Consider the following 23424-nt stretch of genomic DNA (forward strand, 5'->3'; position numbering starts at 1 on the left):
AACACGATCTGGAAGCCCCATTCCGGGGAGACATGGAGCGGGACACGGGCCATGTACGCGGAAACCGCAGCGCGTGAAACGCGATTCCATCGGTGGGCCAAGTAAGCCGACATTTCGATAATCAGCGGCCACGTGTTGCGCCGCGCGCGTTGACTTGCTATAATTACTTTGGCTGAACCGTTAGCGTTCGCCGGCCGGCGCCGATGCAAACGTGGAACACAACGGTCTCTCGCGCACACACACGCCGCGGCATAATTTATCGCGAACCGATGCACGTTCCCGCGAATATTATCCCGTCGCTGGGAACGAGAAGAGAGTAGAAAGGAAGAAGAAGAAGAGAGGATCCTTGTTCCTGATGCGCGCGGTCGTTGTTCAAACGAAACGAAACGGTTCGAGTTGGAGAAAGAAAGGCGGAAACGAGAAAAGGATGAAGATGAGAAAAGAACGGAGAGAGGGAGAGAGCGAGTGGACGAGAGGGTGGAGAAGGACAGAGGGTAAACGCTGTTGCAGTTTGCCGGCGGGTGCACGAGGCAATTACAAAATTGCAAAAATTAACCATAAAACCTGGTCGGCATGCTGCGCGCTACCATAAAACTAGCCGACCGGCCGGCCAATCGGCGCATATTTTTGGCGTTTACGACCAATCACGTGGCCGCTGAGAACGCTCGGTACTTGTCTGCCCTTTTCCTTTCGCAGCAGCCACAGTTGCCCCTCTTTACAACGCGAATATTCCTCGCGCGGGAAAGAAAATTGCACGGCGATTTTGCGATGCTCCGCCGATCGAAACGCCGTAAAACGACTGCCCCCGTGCCAACCATTCCTCCAGTTTAGTTTTTCTATCTCGTGTTTCGCTTCTTTGTAGGAGGTTTACGAAGTAGACTGGAACGAGTTTAGAGACCTCTTTGAGTGTTTTTAGAAGTTCTTTCGTTTTTTTCGAAGGAATAATAAAGAGTTGTTTGGTGCTTTTAATCTACTCGTGAAACGGAAATATTGCTTCCTTATGTTTTCTAAATTTGATGCTGTTTGGTGGACATATTACAGGTCAATAATTTTAGTATATAATATCTTACGTATTGTCCCTTTGCATATTCGAAATCTCGAAGTACGTATACTACATATATTTTCGTAGTATATCTAGTGCATACATGTAGAATATACGTCATAGTATATCTTCTTCTGTCTAATATATTTACACGACAGATATTAAATCTTCCTTCTAATTTAATACGTTATTGACACTTTGTGTTTTACGGACAGTATTTCGGTGGATAAAGCATCGGTGGTTGGTACCTAGCTGGGATTATAAACTGGTCTGTACTCATTCAAGGCCATTCGCAATAATTTCGTTTTGGAACGGCCTCGATAAGAAATCTGTGATACGGTCCCCTCTAAATTGAACCGGTTCGAATTGGCCAACCCCAATTGGATCAATTCTGGGGACGCGCTCGAATTACGCATAACGTCGCTTTACGACGATCGTAAAGCCACTTCCAAAAACGTCGCCTCCGCCTATATCGATTTGCTTAACCATCTTTTGCTAACCATGTTCAGTCCCATGCGAGGAGAGTAAAAACAAGTAACAAATAAAATAACAAAATGGAAAGTGCCGTCGGAGATTAATGCAACCCTTATTTTGTACAAAGTTTCACATTTCAGTTTCATAATATCAAATATTTTCAGTTGTATGAAGGTACTACTAGATCATATGAAATTCAATAACTACTATGCTGCTACAATATTCTACACGGTGTGCAAATACTTTTTGTAATTACCGTACCTACGTCACGACAGTTAAATCACTACAGTTAAATCAAACACATCTCTCAAAAGAAACGAGCAGCGTAAACACAAGGGGCCTGCGAGGCTAATAGTGGGTCGTTGTCTAAATTGATCGGCATCCCTTAAACGCGATCGCGTACGTTCTCCAGGGCAGCGGTAAAGCGAAGCTCGGTGGGTGTGGGGAGGAAGAGAAGAAAGGAGAAAAAGAGCATCCGGACGAATTGATCCAACGTTCCGTTTGAACGCACAATACCGCAACTCGTATACAAACGTGGCGAACAACTTTTCCTCGGTCCCTCCACGGCACAATAAATTTATGCCTCCATTCAGTGCCACTACTTAACCCCCCTCCCTATTCTCAATCTCTCCCTTTTGCATCTCTGTATCGCGCACACGCGTGCAAACACGCGTTACAATAAGTCCGCGACCTGTTTAATAGAATAATTAAGGGCCCTCGTGCGGCAGCTGATGCCTCGATCGTGCGTTTCCGCGCGTGCACACGCGCGCGAGCTCTCGCTAGCGGATCTGGATCGTGGACGATGTATTGTTGATTCAGGGGGTGCGTATGCTTCGCGGACAATAGGGCCACAGGGGAATTAAGCATCGATCCGAATTCTACGTGGGATTAACGCGCTAAAAAATGGCATCCAATGGTCCAACTGCAAAAATTGCTCGGAGAACGTTCTTCTGGTTGTATACCGGTTCATAATTGACGGTGTATCGAATATTTGGAGCAGACTAGAGACTATAGAATTCAATTCCTAGTTTTTCTAAGTAGAATTTAAATTAGGAGGCTCGTATATTTATATTTACATTTGAAACTTTAAACTTTTAAATTTGGAGATATGAGACTGAAATATTTACGTATGAAGATATAAAAAAATAGGAATTTTAATTATGAAGACATACTAAATTAGATAATGTTTGCTTGAAAATTGAGAAATTAAGAAATGTAAACGTGCAGGTGTAAAATTCGAAGGTTTAGATTTGATTTTGAAAATTGATTGAATGAATCGATTGAATTTTGACGATAGATTTGAAATTTAAGTTTTGATTTAGATTTCTCTAAATATAGTCGGAAGGTAAAGACACAAGTTAAATTTCAAATTCGCTTATCTACGAGACATGATGGACACCAGAACGTAATGTAAAGTAGACAGTATGCTTACTGAACGTTAGATTCGAGAACGAAGGATGTCGTCGATAGTCCGAGTAGTTAGGCTGCGAAACGTTCTCATCAGGGTGGGCAACGGTCCAAAAGTTGGTTAAAAGTTTTCATGGTAAATACGAGGAATTGGGACCACGTTCGTTTGCATCCTGGCCTACTGAACCGTGATAATACAATCTAAATACACGTTGTATTAACTGTGTATCGGTAGATTTATCGAATTGACCTGTCGCAAACACTCATCAGGCTATAAAGAAACGTGCACCCGCTACATATCTTCTACTTATTTATATAACCTAATCAAATCATAAATAAAACTATGTACATTACAATTCTTCCTTCCCTAATTCTAACTATTTGCTACAAGATCATTTTTTATCGTCAACAGATTCAGATTCTACTTATTCGCACAAAATACATTTATTCTTCTTCCAATTCTGTCTCCTTCCTACAAAATTATCTTCGATCACCAGTCGCTCTCGAAACGAAAAAGAAACGGTTTCATGGTAAACTTGGGTCCACCAGACGGGTGACCCACTCGAGACTGCGGTAATACGGTTTAAATACGTACGATGCGTGAAGGCGTTGATATCGCGGCGGTGGTAAGGTGTAAAACCGCAGGATTCCAATGGAAACAGTTATTTGCGGTCACGAAGTGTACCGTGACGTATCCGAGCTCGCGCTTGCTCGCTCGCTCGCTGACTGGCGCGCGTGCAAACTTACTATACGTGTCACCCATACCCATACAACCTCTTACATGCATATATATATATATATATGTATATATATACACACATATGCATATGCGCAAACACATGTACAAACGCGTGTTCTCAAACTATAGTAGACACAAATACCTGTATACGTACATACGTAAGGGACACACGTACATACATCGAGAAACGTATCCAGACACCGCGTAACCGATGGTAGGTGTACACACCTTCCTTCCGTCCTTCCTTTCCCAGGAAGTGGAGTCAAGTGGACCCACCGCCACCGCCGGAAACTCCACTAATGACTAAACTTGCTAATTTCGACCAATTAGGCTCCCACCACCTCCCGTTTCACCGTCCTCGCTGTGTCGCTTTCGCCCTTACCGCTTCTCTCTCTCTCTCTCTCTCTCTCTCACCATCTCTTTGCTTCTGTCGCTTTTCCACTCTCCGTGGCCCGGCCAACTTGCAGCTCGTCTAATGTGCGCCGCATTTACCTTGACCGATAGACGCTCGCTCCTAATTTCGTGGTACATTGCGCAGTGCGGACTGGCTGCGGATTAAATATTTTCTTATTAAACATCGTGACCAACGGTCTTTGTACTTACATTTTGTCGCGTGCTTTCTGGCCTGGCAGATTGCGAGGGGTTGGGTGGACTAACGAGGGCACGATCGAACATAGACATTCGAACGATGATCGGGTGACTGCGCTTGGTGTAAACTGCCAAGGATCGATTGGTACTCGAGTATACCTTCGAAGGATAAACTCTACTGTTTCGTTCAGGTACGATACCTTGGAATGGGTGTATTTGTTGAATTTGGATCACGTGTGGAAATTTCGTATTTACTATGAAAAATAGGATTACATTTAGGAATTTCACTTTTATCAGAATACGCACGAGATAGATCAGAATAGATAGTATGACGAATTGTTTAATTTATATCGAAATATGTAGGTGATTGCGTAGTGAAGACAACCGCTGATATTTAGTACAAACTGAATGCAATTCACTGCTTTTATTTTGTTCAGTCACTTTAAAATTGATAGCTGATTTCATAATTGTCCTCACATCACGTCATATATTGACGTACGATCTCATCATGAACGGAAATATACCTTGTTCTAAAAATTATAACTAAGTTGTATTTCCTCAACCTTGTACCGTATTCTAATCTGTGCTATTATATCGCCTCATTCATTGTTACAAGAGAAATCGCTTAAGTCTGAAGGGGGTTAGACTAAGACCAGGTAAAACAGTTCTTCTATATTATAAAGAAACACGGATACCTTTTAAACAGCTTAAGTCAACTTACTGGTTAAACATTCATTGGATTACTTTATGTTTTTCCTAGCGCCGGAGCCTCTTTTAAAAAATGATAAAGACGAACGCAAAGGAAAGTTCCCAAAGAACGTGCAGGTAATCACAGCAAGATTACCGAAAACTACCTTACTCTGTCGGCGTTTCTCTCCCTCTCTCTCTTTCGTAGATTATTCGGCAATTGAACGCGCGGCCGGTTAAGTAGTCGAAGGATATTGAGTGTTGTGGTCGGTTTGAAGTTCGCATGGTGTAGAGTAACAAGCTGCCACCGTTGGATATTTATAGGGGGCGTCAGGGGTCGAAGCCTGTATTGTGGAATACGTGCGCGAAGGTCTCTCGCAGCTGTGCCAAACACAACAGTTTTACACGTCATCCTTAACTGTACACACTTCCTTCGTCGAATTCGCGACCGCTCATCCTTGTGCTTTGCTCGGTGCATATTTTCTACCCCCGTCGAAAATCAGTTTCGAAATTCGGCAGATTTGCACAGTGTTGCACAATGAAATGGGTGTTTGCGTTATGATCGGTACGGAACGGCGAGGATAAAAAGAAGGAATATATTTAGCGAGTACAAAAGAGAAAGATACACTTCAAGCTTAGTTTTTCTGTATCCATTTTACTATCTGTGTTTTTTCCTCCAGTCGCGGGAAGACGCGATCGCGTTGAAGTGCGTCACGGGAGTCGTAAATTCCCGTTACGATTATAATAATCGACACCACGAGCAGGTCGATCCCCTTATTTCTTGTGGGATAATAGGGGTGTTTGTTTGTAATACAACTGTAATCTACAGTTGTATAATATATTTTCACAATAACTTACAACACTTGTTGCGTAGACATGTTTAGTATGTTTAGAGAATAGCACCGTATTTGACTCGCTTTGATATGTTGAAGAACAAAGTTTGACTCGACTACCCGAAAATAGGAATTTCTTGAGTTCACTCGAATACCCGACGATTTGAAGATCAGTAGACTTGACTGTCCGAGGATTGATAGAACAGTACCAGATCAGACGTCTCGTACTATTAAGGAGGAAAGCTCGGTGAGGGTGTGCCCTTTTGAACTAAGAACGCGGATTCGTTGTTTACACTTTTCGGTAGAAAAGTGGGGGTAACGATCCGCGATGCCCATTAGTTATAGTCAATGTTAATAAATAAAATACGAGGAGAAAGTCTCTTGCAGATGTGGCTCATGGGTGTCCTTGTTCATGGGAAAAATTTGCCATTTCGCTGGACAAACATCCGCTTTCTCTGCAATTAGTAACAGCGTGCACCTAAGGACTATTTTAAGTACCATCCATAAACCGAAAATACTTATATGAATAGAAATTAAACTAAAAAGATTCGGTTTATGGAGGTTCCTTGGGTTTATTGCGGGTCAGTGTAACGAGGTGTAGGCCTTGGCTGCTAGACCGTGAGGGACGTCGCACGGACCATCACGCGCGACGTAACAATCTGTGTTAACAAGTTTATTTGTCAATAGACACCGAGTAGAGCAGGAAAAGGCGGGAATGGTTTATTTAAAATTTGGACAAAACCAGTCCATTGAAAAAGCAAACATTAATGAATTTTTAACGATACGGTGCACACGATCACTGCGATTTTTCTATATAAAATATAGAGTTACCGAATGGTATAACGTCAATGTTACAAAATTAAAATGACAATTTCTTTCGCTTACGATACTCGTCTTTTACACAGAATATATTATGCATGACTGGAAAGTATGGGTTAACATAAGGACGAGATCTGTAGATCCGTAGATGTAGATAATCTATAAATTAATTTAAAGTCTCGCTTCAGTCAATAACGATAATTCTTGTGCTCTATTCAATCCTTTCATATAGAATGTGTTTCTATTATTGATAATTGATAAAATACAATGTTTCCCACACACCACCATAATTTCATTTCTGGTAGGGATTAGATTCTCGAAAAATTCAACTAAAAACCGTGGTAAATAAATAATATTGCGACAACTTTAGGAACATATCATAATGAGGAGATGTTGTATCATCCACCATGCCACGCAACATGGTGCCAAGTGGTCGAACCGACTAATTTATAGACATACCTTTCGTTTCATCTTCGTTTCTTAGGTCAAGGGTTAAGTGGGAACCTTGGGAATCGAAATAAAGAACGACTCTTCGAAAATATTTACGAAAAATCTCTGAATGTTAAAGCAGAGGAAGAAAGGGTGAAAAAAGTACCGCATGGGGACATCGATAAGGGTCTCTCGATGGTTGGAGGTCGCGAGTGACCGTATTAAGGGGCCAGTATGGAGAACGAGAGACGGAGAGGGTATGGTGGACTGACAAGGGCGTTAATGCGCCGGAGATTTATGTCGTAACGGGCAGGATGAAATTCCATCGCGGTAGGTACGCGTACATAAGTGGCGCTGGTACCGGCTGATGTCGGCGGAGGCGCGAGAATTATGGTGGCCCGTACTGATATCCACCATAAACCCCGCCTGTGCCCCATCGACCGGTTGGGCATACTTAATTAAATACGTATTAAGGGGCTGAGTGTGTTCCAATGTACGCCCGTATCATGGGATAATATATGTTCACCTGTGAACGTGCGACATCACCAAGGGACACCACGAATTGCTTCGGAATAATCACCTTTTGCGACCTGTTACCGGATAGTTTTTTGGATCCTTGAAATTCCGAGAAAAGTTTTAACTGGAGTGAATAATTCATTTTCTAATCTCGTTCTTGTAATTACGTTATAGCAGCACATGAGCCAACGGAAGATTCGAATCGGAAAAGACACATATTGTTGTACCTTTGAGTGTCAACGTTATTTGGTTTACTAGGTTCAAAAATAAACGAATTCCGGACAAAATATTATTGCCGTTATTATGATCAACCGGATTTACATTCGAACTTCTGACAATAAAAATTTTTTTTATAGTTTATTTTTGTTTTTACAATTTGTCCTGAAGGACATTTGGTAAAGTGTTATATCTCATTGGTAATAAAAAAAATAAAATAAAAATAAATATAGCATGTGGGTGGCTACCCCCAGCGGGGTGCCAACTTCGTGTTTTCTAAGTTATATCTTTTATGAGACAATAACAAATGTAGTTAGAATAGCGAGTCCTTATAGCGCGTCTATATAGCGAATTATTATAGCGAGTGAGACAGTCGAATAGCGAGTGTAGACTTGAATAGTATCATTGAGTGAGCGATGATTATGACCGGTATACACTATCTCTGTACTTGTATTTAAAGTGATTTTAATATACACTGACTATTACAATTTTATCATTCGTCTCCTTAAGAACTAACGCGTATAATGAACCACCTCAACGTTATAGTTTTGTTATACGTAGCTACATTATAATTTCGTGGAAGTTTCGGTGGCTAGAGGGTTGAATCTAAGTTTAGGTAATTTGTATGGATGCAGATGTATATAATAATTTTGATCGTTCATAGGTTGATTTAAGAACAAACGAATGATAATCCGTGGAAAGAGCTCTCTCTCTCTCTCTCTCTCTTTCTCTAGCGTCGTTTCTCAGCCCTTTGTCTTCTCCGGGCCGCGCGCAACAAAATACTCGGTACGTAAACGCTTCGAGAGAATGTTCATAATGATAGCAAAGAGTCCGTTCTTCCTGGTGCAGGTCGCGACCGGCCGTTTCGCAACGCGAAACACCAACGGGCTAACGTCCAGAGGCATTCCTGTGCAACTGGCCGACGACAATAAAATAAAACATTACTATCTCGGAATAGCGCCTCCACTTGGACGTTCTCATCCGCGCGAGAAGATTTGCTTTCAGTAATAAACGTTTCGCAGAGTCGCGAGCGCCCTCATGGACCTTTCGTGGAACGGGTGCCAGCCACCATTTTACAATATAATTTTCGCCACGATTTGTCTGCTCCGAGAAACGTGCAAGTTTACGCTTTTGACGCGAAATCTATCCTTGAAAACTATAGGCTAAAGTCGTGGATCGTTTTGAAACGATCTCAAACTACGCATCATACGTTGGTAGCGTAAAGGTGAGGTATACTTTAAGCGAAGAAATTCACAAGTGTAATATTAGTTGAAGATCATTTAAAAATATGTTTCTTCAATTTACATATTACTGCATAATAGACGCATCTCATATTGATAGAGAAACTTTGTGTATGAACACTGTACAATTGAAAGACAGCGTATCTCTGATGCTTATAGTGCATATCTCTTTAAGAACTAGACCGGTATTCTGCACCTTTTCTGTCCTTCAGAACGTGTAGTCTTAAAATAAACAAAGTATGTATACGAAGAAAAAAACAAAAATCAGAGGTGGTAGATGACTAGCATTTCGTTCAATCTGAACTTACCAGGTATAACATAGAAGAAAAGTATCTTATAACGTATAATATAATATGAAATTAATTATAAGAATGACCAATATTAAAGAACACTGTGATTCTTGAACTAGAAAACACTGGGTTACAGTATAACACTCCAAGATATGGACGTAATAAAATCAATGAATAGCCGCGCTAATACAGATTAAAAATTCCATCTAAAAAAATGTTGAAAATCGATACCACGATATAAACACGCAATTTATCCAGGAATCGCGACAGAACGACTGAAATAAGTAAAACAAAAGTCGGGTTACGAAAGATATTCACCTCGTGACCGTAGCGGAGGCAAACAAAAGAAGGCACCGTGGCCGGGCCAAAGAGGAATCGTCGGAAGAACGGATATAATGATAACTTGGAGTCAGGTATAATGAGCATCGAGGGACAGCGCTCGAAGACATTGAAAATAATCTAATTATTAGCGGGGACGATTATAGTAATTAGATGCAGCGTCCATGGGCCGGGGCGAAGTCGGGTTCCCCGTTTGCCGCGCACAGCCCACCTATTACAGGTATACTCTGCCTATGAGAGCGGTCAAATGAAAAGGTGTACACTCCTACGGACCTCTTTTTCGAGGAACCGTGTGCCCTCGAGATAGCCTGAGTGTGCACGCGGGCAAACGTGGAACGAAAAGACGAAGAACGAAATGGAGAATGTCGAAAAAGAGAGAGAGAAAGAGGGACCACGTTCCCGGTGTGCAATTATGTAGGAATCCTGACGGCGGAAGAAAGCTTACCCGATCGCTTGGCTATGCATTGAATGCAACAACTTTGAAATGATTCGTGCCTCAAGGTGGACGCGTTGTTTCACCGCGATGGCTCGCTTTGTGCTTCCGCGGACCATTTTCTTGCGACACCGAGGTCCGCTGATTTAGATCCCTCCTTCTAGGAAATGGGACCCAATCCGAGGATCGCGATACACTTGCTCCTTTGTTTCGATTTTTCTTCGCGTCTGATATAAGGACTTTGCAAGAAACGGCGAAAAACTACAGTAAGATTTATATAAATTGGTCACTATATATGTTGTGTCCTGAACCAATTTATACGAGCCTGTTTCATCGTTTTCGTATATACGATCAATTCTTGAGATGGCTTTAAACATTACGTGACACCAAGTATAGGATCACCATTAATTTATCTACGATAATTTGCAAAATCAATTTACTATTCTCCTGCGCTCCATCACCAAACTAATTAGAATAAATATTGACCTCATAAGGTATTCACCGAACAACACGTTGCTTTAGTTTATGATCGTTACCCCGGTGGACGCGTTTGACGTCGATCCTGTAGCCCGATCTGTTTTACCAAAAGTAAGTTTTCTTGTCTCATTTTATTCAGCGTGGTCGCAATGCTGGAGCCAGTGGGTATTTGCATTTTTTCACGGATCTAATGGAGCCATAATAATCGTAGCACGCGGATCAACTTCGGCTGCCGGTCAACCACTCACCCCCGCGAGTCTGTGCTCCCCTCGAGTAGCAGGGATTCTTTTCGTCGTCCACTACAAGCATCGGAACGGCGTCGTTATTGTATGGAACGAGGCGTCCTCGTTATCGTCGCTTATCGCTAATAAGATCGCTGGACCGCTCGTTATCGTCGTCGTCGCACTCGCCCTGTCCTCATTTTCGTACGATTGCGATCGTTAATTATCCCTATCGCAGCTGATCGTCCTCTCTCTTCTCTTGCTTCTCCTCTCTACCCTCGCCTCCTCCTTTTCCTCCTCTCTCTCCTCCACTTCGTTCGAAACGTTCGCGTCCGTCCTTCTCCCATCCACATTCTCTCTCGTCGCTGTCGTCGTTGTTGTCGTCGTTCTCCTCGTCATTATCATTCCGGTAATTATCGGTGTATTCCCTCGTTATCATCTTGTTATCGCTTGGCCGTCGTGCTTCCGCGGCTGATCGAATTTCGAGGGCTCCCTGGGTCAGGGGTCGTAAACAGACCTCTGATCCTGCATCTCGCGATTTTCGTCAAACACCGTCCTCCGAGCCAGATATTTCAGATCGAATCTTCCTTTTTCTTCTTCTTCTTGTCAAAGAAGAGAGATATCGATAGCCATTTTATGAAAGAGAATTTTGTCGATTTTCTTATTTTTATTCTCCTTGTTAAATTTGAAATACATAACATTTTCTTATTCTCTTGTTAAACTCGTCCTTGGCCATAGTTACATGTTTATTTATAGAATCCTTTAATTTCAAATATATCGTCTTATCTTGTTACAAATAATATGTCATATTTATATTTAGATCTATTCGAAGCGTACTTGAAATTAGTTTAATTTTATTAACTTGCTTTTATAATTATAGAGACTTCTGGTTAAAGGATGATCCGATAACAGGTTGATACTAGGACTTAATAAAATTAAGTGTATGTTATACACTTAATTAAACTTAAAACAATATGACAAAGATGAATAAGATGTTCCTATATACATTTCTGATTGAATGAAAGTATACATTAATATCGCCAAAAACGTTTGCATGTTCTTTATAATGAAAAAATGAAAATATTTGATACCAATAATTCTGCTTGCACTGATACCTCGGCTGTTAAAAGCTAATAGTCTCGTAATATAACGGTATAATTATTCCGTGTAAAATTCAAGGTTGAACTTTAAGCTGTCGAAGCTTAATTTAGCTCAAATAACCATCTTACTTCAATCCGTTTGAAAGGTGAGAATTTTGTATTGCATGGAAACGACTTTAGGGAGATATAATCGACAAGTTTCTATAATGTTCCTTGATAGCTAATGATCGTCGATCTATGGAATTTAATGATAGTCGTGAGAACTCGAATTTGGATTAATTGTATGATACCAACCGGTGTCGATGAGGCTTGACGTATTAATACAAAGATCGACGTTTATGCTTGTCCATTTTAATGCATCATCTGTGGCAGGGGGGGAAGGAGCGACGATAGCCTGGAAACGTTTCTTACAGGGCCTCAATTAGCTGAAAATGTTTCGCTGGAATGGGAAACGATGTACACCCTAACGTTTAGAGATGTGCCTTCGATCGGCCTGAATTCGACTAATACGCACTTGGACTTCGACTTTAAGTATAGAGGCAGCACGATCTCATCGAATCCAAATGAATATCCTGCTGTCGGCGGCCTGCTGTATAATTTCAGTGCGCGTAGTATACGTGATTATTTGGAAGAAACGTAGAATTCGAACGAAAATCTTTCTCTCGGAATGGGAAAGAAATTTGGAGGGGCAAATTGATCGGTGTCGATCGAACTTAACTGAGAACAGAGAATAAAATATCAAGTTGTATCGAAGCTTTATTTCACTTTCAGAAAATAAAAAACTGGGAGATATTCGAAATAGACTTGTCACGTGAAACTCTGCGACGCGTTGCTGTTAATCAGCTGACAATGACATTACGTAAGCGACGCTCGTGGTACGTAAGTCATATCTAAATATAAGACGAGGAATCAGATTCATTAAAACATTTTGAAAGGCGGCACACAATTCCTAAAAATAATTTCGAACGTCGATGATACACGAAGTCTGAAATGCTTTGTACCGCCGTTTGAGAATTCCATTTACTTGCAGGTGTATCGACAACCAATATAAATATCATAAATTATCCATATTAAGTACAGACACATAACTCGAACCGAAAAGGATTCTTCTAGGTTAAAAAATGTTATGACGTTTAAAAATAAATTCAATTACAACCTCAAGGTTTATTTCTCGAGAATAAAGACTCGATTAAGAAATCGAGATCACAGTGTCGACTTATTTTCTTCCAAAGTATCGCGTTACGCATCATTTCTGAAACGACTTGTAACAAGGAAGTCAGTCGACGAAGGTTCATACGTTCGATTCAACATATTGGCCGCGCTTCCTCGGCCAGTCTGGCCGTAAAGACTTCAAGCGCGACTGCCTCTGCATTGACCTTCGTTAACTGGAACGTAAGTCACCGTCTCGCCTTTATCCGGCCGAATAATCGTAGAACGTAATGAACAAACCTCGCAACTAATTGGAACAGATTGAACGTACGATCGTATTGTGCGTGCACGCGCGTTTCTTCGCAATTAATAGCGTCATGACGTTGCACCAATCTGCGTAACGATTGCATCAGTTCCATATCTCAATTATTCTTTGTCTCCCGGTCCCTTTCTTTCTTTTTCTTCCTCCGATTACTTGTATTTAATTGCGATTATTACTTTGCGATTATTCCACAAAGTAGGAAGGAAAAAAGGTTCGCACAACAATGATTACCGTTGGAGTAAACCGATACGTTTGAAAACCTATGTTAAGAATCCATGCTGTATCGATACAAAGATATTGTAAATAAAGAACACGACTCAGAAAGAAAACCAATTACATAATAATATTATGAAGAAGTCTTGTACGATAATAGCGTTTATCGTTGCATCTTCTTATACCGATATTTCCCCCCTTTCACGGTTCATCTTCTTCATTCAGCCAGGATTAACTTAGATATCCCTATAATTCTTCGAAAAGGATAGTTGAAAGATAATTTCATGCTATTTTACGATTTTTACAGCAACTCTTACACCATCCAATGTTCCTTAAATTGGATATTCATTTTGAAAATTAACTTAAAATAATTAGAAAACTTGAAATAATACAAAGACTTAATCAACACAATTCTATGTACACTTCAAAGAAAAATGACATTATTCTAAAGAATATCGCAAGAAGATTCAACCCTTAAACAGGACACACTTGCGGTTTTGAAATGCAGTTTCATCGATCGTTTCGTCCGATGCACGCGTCTATCGACAATCGTTCACTTTGAACGCTCCTGTTGTCTAGATGGTCCGATAAGCCCAACCAGTAGTTAATAATTAATGGTTAACAATTAAGATTGAAATTAACGTGTAACACCACGAGGTTTAATTGGATGTAACACGAAAAGTGGGAGGGTTTGGGTGGTGAAAGAAACGAAGAGAGATTATGTGACGAGCGAAGAGAAAGAGCTAGATAGAGAAACTGGCAGGTGGTAGCGCAACGGGACGCACGACTCCTTCGATGTCTCGCTTTGAATTTAATTTCCTCCCTGGTACACATTGGCTGATAAATATTGCGGGCCCCGGGAGATTTTCAAACGTCCGTATAATTAAATCCGGTAAAAATGTTTCGGCCGCGTCGTCATTCACCTTCCACTTTCTCGCTCCTTTCCATATCTTTCTTTCTTCTTTTCTTCCTTCCACCTTGCATCCGTTCCGATTGCCTTTGTAATTCGTTTTAATAGGCGCAGTGATTCCTGTTTCCAGGTATGATGAAGAATCGGTGATTTCTTACGATTCGATGGTTTCCGGTGGATTTTTTGGAATCGCATGAAAGTACCGACTCGTCGAGATACGGTTTTGTTTGTAGCCCTAAGAATAGTAGGTGTAGGGTGCGAGGTTACTTTATCAACGAGAAAGATGGAATCTAATTCAGGGCGAAGGAAGTTAGTTGGATCTAAATTTGATTGACTGTACTTCCATTCGTACCTTATATTGTTAATTACAAAAATATTTGATTGTAAATTAAACCTTACGTATGATGAGCGTATAACGTTTGTCTTCTTTCCGAATTTGACGATAATTTTAATTATCGCGAGGAATATCGATGCAAAATTTGAAAAATAGTAAGGTGGAGGAAGATGAAACGGATGAGTGGTGCAGATCGAAACGGAGTTTCTAACGAAGTATTGTTGTTCTTGCGCGACGTTAATGACGCTGGTGCGTTCTTTAAACCGCGTACACACGACTGCAACAAAGAAGAGATCAGTATAACCTCATCGCACAACTTTTACGGGAAACCGTTCAAAATGAAGTTGAGGAAGTTCGAATCAGGCAACGTGAGGGCGTGACGAAATTTCGTTCGTTGTTCGTTATACCTAACGTTGGCCACTGCTCATTCTTCACTAGGTGCTAGAAGGGATTTGGAACGTTAGTAGGTAGCTCGTTTGAAAAGGAACAGGCAATTATTCTCCCTCGAGGATACAAATATAAAGGATTTAGGATAGCGATAGACTCTGCTTCGTCTGCAAGTAATTCTTTTCTAGTTGACGTGCGTTATTTGTGATAAAAGCCACAGCAAACTGTAATTAACGCAGAGAATCCGTATAATCATTCTTTCCAACTTTCTCTCTAGTTGTATTTATACAATCGAGCCACTCAGTCGATCAATCATTCTTCGATTATTTTCTGCATGAATATTTCATGCATTTCAATAATTCGTAGTGTTCTACGTATTAAAACCATCTCACAAGTGTATATACGTAATTGTAGCAGGGAAATATTACATGGTACGTTGTGTTTCATATAAAATTGAAATTTGCTTCGTTTCGATGAGTCTCACGTGTCGAACAGCGATACTTTCTCATCTCTTTTATTTACGCACGCAACCGAGCCTTACGATACTCACCACATCACGCTTGTAATCTTAACTTCGTTGTCTGTAAAAAATCGAATTAACAAAGTTGCCAGGTATCGAACAAGCCAACGGTGAAAACATTCTGTAAGAGAATAAATTGGATATTCCATGGAGAGTATATTTGAGAGCAACGTGGGTTCGTTTCACGCGCAGTTTTCTCCAGAAAACGGTCAGGAACCGGGCACCGTTATATTCTTAATGCTAGGGACCGGGCAAAATAGGGTGACGTGGCGCGACCGAAGAGAAGAAAAGGTACTCGTTATCCGGCCCCGGACAAAAAGACAGAAGTTTCGTATAGGTCGGCGATCGTGTCCCGAAGCGACACCCGCTGAGCTACCAGGAAGGAAGATTATTGTTAATTAAGGTGGGCGTGTCGGGCAAGTCACACGCCGGTTTCACGGCCCTTAACGAAGGGACAGGTCAGCTCGTTTTATGAATCCTAATGCCGACTTGGTCGCTTCACCAAAAATTCACTAAGCATTTGCATTTCATCGTCGTCACCAGACTTTTGCGCCCTCTTCCCTCTTATTCTTCGACTCGTCGCCTCTTAATGTAATTAGTCCTCCTATTCACCTTTGTGCAGGATTATCCGACGTTAACGAGGTTGTTTGATAACCAATCGAACAGCCATTGTTCGTCAAACGTGTTTCTCGGGCTTGACACTAGGCTTACCAGGCACGATCAAATGATTGGTTTCAAAATGTAATTTAAAATTGTACATTCATTGTTACTTCTTTGGTCATCAAATTTTATGTAAATTCTTATATTATCTGATTAATCAGTTTCTCAATTTTTGTTAATATAAGAGAATTTACATAAAATTCGATGAACAAGAGAAGTAACAATGAATGTACAATTTTAAATTACATTTTGAAACCAGTCATTTGATCGTGCCTGGTAAGGTTAATGTTAACGACTTCGTGGTATACGTATGTGTTTCTGGAAAGAGAAGATACGATTGTGAGGGTGAGGTGTATAAACTGGATTGTTCGAAACTTAAGAAAAATAATTTTAGGAAACTACATTATTTTTATTTCATAATTATAACCAGCGTAATAAAATATTTCATTACGCAACAGTTAAACTCAGGGTATCATGCAATAAAATACGTTACGTATATCATAGTTCGTGCTTGTATAAGAATTGAAGAAAATTTAAAGTAGGACGATTTTAGAGTTATAAGACGCAGAGTATAGACTGAAACAAGAAATCTCATTATTCAAGGTCTCTTGCCTCACCATGACCCACGTCAGCTCCCCACTCTGTTCTAATTTTCTTCCGTGTAACCACTAGATAGAACTATGAAGAGGATCTTTATAACCGTGTTAGATTTCATAGGAATCGTGGAATGGTTAGAAGATGAATCGTTTGCTTTCGAGGAACACCTATATCACGTGTCGGCTCGTGACTAGAAGGTGTTAACGGCGATGAGTTAACGAGATTAATCGTGCGAAGAGCGAGGAAAACGAGGAGATCCGATTGGATACCGGAAAAGATCACAAAGGTGTGTAATTAGAGCAGGCTTTGTTCCTCGTCGCCACAGCGGACGCTTCGTTTCCGGTGTCTGTGGTTCCCATTGGGGAACATCCCGATCGAAATTATCTTTTTTATCGATTTCCCTGAATCCCCGTTTTTCCGGACCGCTATTCTAATTATAGCTGGGAAAATTAGATCTTTGACGTCACGCCTACATCAGCCACAAAAAATCTAGCAGTGCCACGAAATGGAAACATAAATCCTCCGTTACACCAAATTCGACGTTTCCCTTCTGTCGACTAATTGCCTGAAAAGTAAAATACTTCTCAACCTAGTTTTAAAAAATCTAATAAAAAAAGCTGAAGACCATTTGTCAATCACCCTAATACTCTAAGTTAATATCTAAAGTTTAAAACCGTAACGTGACTTAACTTGATTCAAGTTTTAAAACTCATAAATCGAGAAAATCTAAATGAACGAGACAAGTTTCACGATGTAAATTAGAAACTTCGAAATGGCCCTTAGTCGTTCGACTATAATTACTCGTAAGCTCGATAAACAAACCATCGCACTGATTCTCGTAAAATGTTTATTATACCAATCGTCCCAGTATTCCTTGATGTCTGTAGTTACAATAACAATCGAGCACGTCTTTATCGTGCGGTTCTGTGGGGGGTGAAGGGAGGTTGGTATGGGCAGAAGAAGCATCAAAGGAAACAGAAGTAAGAAGAAACAGGACAGTCAGCGAACGGTGAACAAGGCCACGTTTACCACCTCTGTTCGACCACTTTTCGTCCCTGCAGTTTCCCTCACTCTATCTGCAGGAACCGTGATGCTTTACTACCGTTGTATCCGGATTGAATTTAAATATTCCTTCGACGGACGAACTCTTTCGCGAATTGCCCTGTCGTAAAAGGTCCATCATCCGTCTCTCTTCCTACCACCCCCTTCCCTACGTTTTCCCTCGCGAACCTCACCGACGAATCGTTTTGCTACGAACTGCTGTTTCATTGGAATCGTGGCAGAGATGGAGAAGAAGAGGGTAGGAGAGAGACATTATGAAATCGTTGCGCGTCGTCTTAAGGGCCAATAAAATTGCACGGAACTCCGGCCGCCGGTGAAATTAATATCAGCCAGTACAGTTTCATCGCAGTATGCAATGCGGCGGTCGTCTTTACGACTAGTTCGGAAACTGTTTCGGCCTAAACATTGTGTGTTTTCGAGATTTTTCGCCAGACCGGCCTCTTATGAAAGAAGTTTCGAAGGCTGCTCCAACTTCTTCGTAACGATGACCGATCGAATCTGTTGATCAATACTATTGACTCTGGTGGTAATTAGACTTTCTTTATAGAATGTTTTGAAAATTCTAGAATGAAAGTCAGGGCTATAAAAGTCTTGGTACGAGTTCGATAGCAAGCCATTCTCAGACCCGTTCGTAATTTTAATAACTTTTATGAAGCTTTCTCTAATAAATATCATGATACAACTCGTACATTCGTGATGATGTTCGGGTTAGTGACTATTAATGCACGACCTAACGCGTAATGTTACCGTGACATCACCGGTTGCCATAACGTCGTACCTTATACCTTTAAAACTTGTCAAACACTCATTACAAACCAACTTGAATACCGCTTACCTCGTCTTTATAATACTTTCTAACCTGTGACGTCCACTTGCAACTGTAATCCACGTTATCCATCAACACCCGTAGCCATTGCCTATAAATACAAACAGCCCCGCAAACAACCTTCGGAATCACCTCTATAACCTTGTTTTTTCTCGTTTCAGGTAACAGTAGAGAGCCGGAAGAAGAGAGCCGGTTCGAAAAGAGCCGGTCTCCAATAAGCTTCCAGTTAGGTAGGCCACGAGCTCTTGTTTTTCGTCGTGGGAAGCTGTTGGTGGGCTCATCGGGCCCACCCTCTCATCGGTCAAGCTGGCGAGCGCTCTAACCGCTGGTATGAACCCCCACCATCCGGGCCATTCCGCAGCCTACCCGCATCATCCCTCGCTTTCGAGCAGTCCGCATCATTCCGGGCCCCATCACGGCTACAGTACTGGCGGCGGAGGCGGTGGCGGTGGCGGTGGCGGCACCACAACAACCCCAGACCTACCAAGTCCCCATTCGCCGCCTCATGGGCCAGCAATGGACCCAGCCACCCCCTATGGGTCCCTTCAGCCTGGACAAGGCATGGGCAGCAACGGACATCATCACAGCGGTGCTGGAATGATGACCGATCATCCACATCACCCCGGACACCCACACCCCCACTTACCGGGACATCCTGCTTATCCACCAGTCAATCACAACAACAATTGTACGCTTAAGGTAAGTTTGTCAATTTGTTAAAAGGATTTTAATATAGTAATTTATTTAATTTTACAAAGTGCGCGAAATTCGAACCTATGCTACGCCGTGTAGCGTATAACTTTTGGTATTGAATCCATAAACATAAAAGACTCTTTTCTTTCTCATCTCGAATCCCGAAATGTATCTGTAAATTTGCTCAGATCGTAATTAAATCATTCTGGAGATGGTTTCTTCGAATTAATTTCACTTCTTCAGTTCTCGATTGGTACAGGGGAATCATGCGAATAGCGTAGAAATTTATTTAATTTTACAAAGCCTGCGTAATTCGAACCGGTGTTACCTCAAGTAGCGTATAACTTTCGACATTTGAATCCATAAACATAAAAAACCCTTTTCTTTTTCATCTCGAATCTCGAAATGTATCCGTAAATTTGATCACATTGCAAATTAAATCATTCTATAGATGGTTTCTTCAGATTAATTTCACATCTTCGGTTCTCGATCTGTATAAAGAAATCATTCCCCGTATCATTGTATTGAGAGTTAATGCGAGTAACGTAGCAATCTATTCAATTTTGTAAAGTCTGCGAAATTCGAACCTGTGCTACATCGGTATCGTATAACTTTCGACATTTGAATCCATAAACATTAAAAACTCTTTCCCTTCTCATCTCGAATCACGAAATGTATCTGTAAACTCGATCACATCGTAAATTAAATCACTCTATAGATGATTTCTTCAGATTAATTTCACATCTTCAGTTCTCAATCCGTACAGAGGAATCATTCCTGAAATCATTGTACTACCTGTTCGCTTTTATTATCCCACTCTCGCTGCCATTCTCTCCCCTTATTCTCGTTCCCGACGACCGTTACAGAATCAAACGGCGAATGAAATTAAATTAAAATCCCTCGTTAATGAGGCCTGGTCGAGTGACGTTCGTTTCCCGCCAACTCTGTTCCATCAAAGGGGAGGAAAGGAGAGAAGGAACGGTCCGGTCTTGGAAGCGTTTCGTACCGCGAAACGGTTCTCCTCGTACGATTAAAATGCACTTTCTACGCTGGCTGGTCGCGCGACGATGGTCACGAGAAAAAGTTTTCAACCGGAAACAGCTGGAACGTGTACGCGGCTCATTGTTCGCGTAATAACCAGCGTCGGCCGTTCATTACGTAAGTTCATTCCCTCTGTACTGTCTAATTTCTCCTAAACAATAATACTTCTCATTTGAAAAAAATGTTAATCGTAGGCGACAATCATATACGTAACCTGAGAATTATTGATACACCAAACCACAAAACTACGAAAGTGGTCATAAAGTCCAATTCGTAATTGTTCACAGAAACTTTATAAATTTACAACGCACTTTTATAAATTCCACTAATTGTTCATCAGTATGTATACATACAAAGTCTTACATTTCTTTTATTACCGCAGCAAACTTACCCCAGCTAACTAGATTAACCCACGCACCCTAATCTGCAAGTATTTGCACCTTGATCGTGTCAATAGATTAGCGTGTGAAACGACTTTTCACTTCGATGCGAAATCAATGTAACGTACAGGTGCGATAAGCTATAGCTTTACAAGTAACATTGCCTGGGTCGGTAACGAGAGTGACGAACGAGAGAATCGCGGCAGCAGGGTCGCAGGCTAAAATTCAGAAGACATTATCCGTCTACGTGACCCTCACTTAGCTCGCCATTGACAAACGTAACAATATAGGCATTTACCATGGAGAAATATAATTGAATAGGGGCGGAGGGGAACTGGAGGAGGCCAGGCTGCCCCCTGGTTGCCTCTTTCCCTCGAACGCCGCCCCCTCTTCTCTCCGTGCAACGTGTTTCACTCCATAATACTTAGCACGATCTCTGTTCCACGTTCCCCTACCACGTATCTTTGTCCTCGTTCGGCCTGGCCGGAGCTATGGATGGGTCCCGTCCCCTTTCAACGTTAGTTAGGTCCTTTCTAGGCTCACCTTTTTATTTCCCCCACCAGCAGGCCCACTCCTGCTGTGGCTGGCTGGGTTACCTGAACCCGGGGCCTCTCGCAAGGCATTCAGAGGCCCAAAGCAGCCACGGACCAGTCAGTTCGCTGCTGACTTCGGTCGGGACCGGTTCGTCTTTTTCCTCTGTTCGTGGCGCGTGCTCTCTCACCTTCTTCCTTGCTTTATATATCCATCTTTATATACACCGTTTCTCTGTGTGTCTTTCGCGCGCTCTGTGACCGCTTTTTGCGTCGTGTAGCCGCGATCGTCATCGCTACCACGCGTAGTGGTTTTTGGGACCGATCACCGTGTATATAGCTTGGACTAAGCCCACGGGATGCTACACTCGGCGCGTTACAACGAACCAGGAGAAGCTTGTTGTCGGTTGCCGACGGCAACGCAACTTTGTCGCGACGCGTAGATTCCAAGAACAACGTGCTCCGTGCAGGTCCATGGAAATATATCGTGTTTCCTGAATGGTTCTTCGTAGTGGTTGGTGCAAGGTGGTTCAAATAAGGTGTTTACCAAACAAGATTTATTTTCGTGTTGTTGGCGATTCGAACGAGAACGAATTATATCAGTGGCCGCGTGAATACGTGAGAAGTGCTTGAGGACGATCATTTTCGGGTACTGTGTCGAGGGAGCCTGTTGGTGATCATGGAGGTGCACGCGCATCACTACAGCGCCATCGCGTCACGGATGAACCAAATGAAATGTTTCACCGGAGATAAAATTGTAAGAGCCAAATTATAATATTAGTTGGTCTTTCGACATTTGGATGATTTCTCTGTGGTATTCATTGCGACAAACGTGGCAATATCTGCGAACTAGTTGCACAGTGGAAGCTGTGGTTTGTTCATTTCGTCGTGAATATTTTTCGTAACCCTAAAGTGTCTTGAAGTGAATCCATAACTATCGTTACATAGCTTTTCGTGTTGCATAAGTTGTACGAATAATTAACGTGGATCAATGAAACAAAAAAAAACCGTTCAACGTTCGCCGATTCTGAACCGATTTTCAGTTGCAAATTTCGAGACTGGACGTTCGAATTTCGTCAGAATCTGACCGGGGACGTTCGACAGTGATCCTAGTTGAAGCAAATTGCTCGGACGACTCCGGCAGTTCCGATTGCCTTGATTTGTCCCGATGCTCGGATGTTTCCGATCTCAGCCTCGCATTAATGGTATCGTTGTGCATCGAACGTTCGTATTAGCCACGTTCTCCCGCCTAAATATGCATATTCATCGATCCATCCCTTTCTCTATCCCTTTTTATCTCTTCCATTCAACGAAAGACAATACACCATGCTTTTTTGCCCGTGTCGCGAAAATGGTTCTCATTAGGGAAGTTGTGGGGGGACTAATTAAATTTTTCCAACAAGCTAACGATTGCGCAACGCAGAGAACGTTTCTCCTGTGTTTGTTTAATACGACGCGACGCTGCTTACGTTCACTCTCCCCTCTCTCTTTCTTCTGCTCTCCGAATTTTTCCCTGGCAATTTGCTTCGACTCGTTGCCTCGGAACCGTAAGAACAATCGAATCCACGATGATCAACGTCGTCTCTTGTTCCCTACTACATTGTGACTCACCTCCTACGCGCAATTACGCGAGTTTCATTCGATTATAGTAACTGGACGATCGTAATTGCGTGGTAATTGCGAAAGAAGTGTCGTTAGGTCGTGGCAAAAAGCGAGAAGGAAAACGATTTTCCTCGTTGATCGAACACGAGCACCGAGTTTACCGTGCGAGGCTAGTTCCTCGATAAATTACCGCCGCTGCACGCGTCGCTTTCTAAGAAGACACTTTTTTTCTTTGTTGACGTTTACTCGGACGAGCCACCTTGAACTCTCTCACACTTATAGTCCTTTTCTCTTTTGCTCTCTACTTGTTCTTGCATTTTCTACCTTTCTTTCGCGGACTCGCGTGG

The 23424-nt window shown here is 41.9% G+C and overlaps 1 protein-coding gene across 10 annotated transcripts in view; it reads left to right on the forward strand.

Moving 5' to 3' along the window:
- The window catches only part of LOC132916697 (LIM/homeobox protein Lhx9), a 474804-nt gene that overhangs the window by 375034 nt on the left and 76346 nt on the right, over positions 1–23424 (forward strand). For 9 of the 10 annotated variants that reach the window (XM_060976939.1, XM_060976949.1, XM_060976919.1 and 6 more), the window contains one exon: positions 18993–19530. In XM_060976939.1, coding sequence (XP_060832922.1) covers positions 19162–19530 — 369 coding nt within the window. In that variant the 5' untranslated portion in view covers positions 18993–19161. Of the gene's footprint in view, positions 1–5199; positions 5308–18992; positions 19531–23424 lie in introns of those variants that run through there. The other variant, XM_060977000.1, reaches the window with a different exon arrangement.

The sequence above is a fragment of the Bombus pascuorum genome, chromosome 1 (genome assembly GCF_905332965.1).
Source record: "Bombus pascuorum chromosome 1, iyBomPasc1.1, whole genome shotgun sequence".
NCBI classification, from domain to species: Eukaryota; Metazoa; Arthropoda; class Insecta; order Hymenoptera; family Apidae; genus Bombus; species Bombus pascuorum.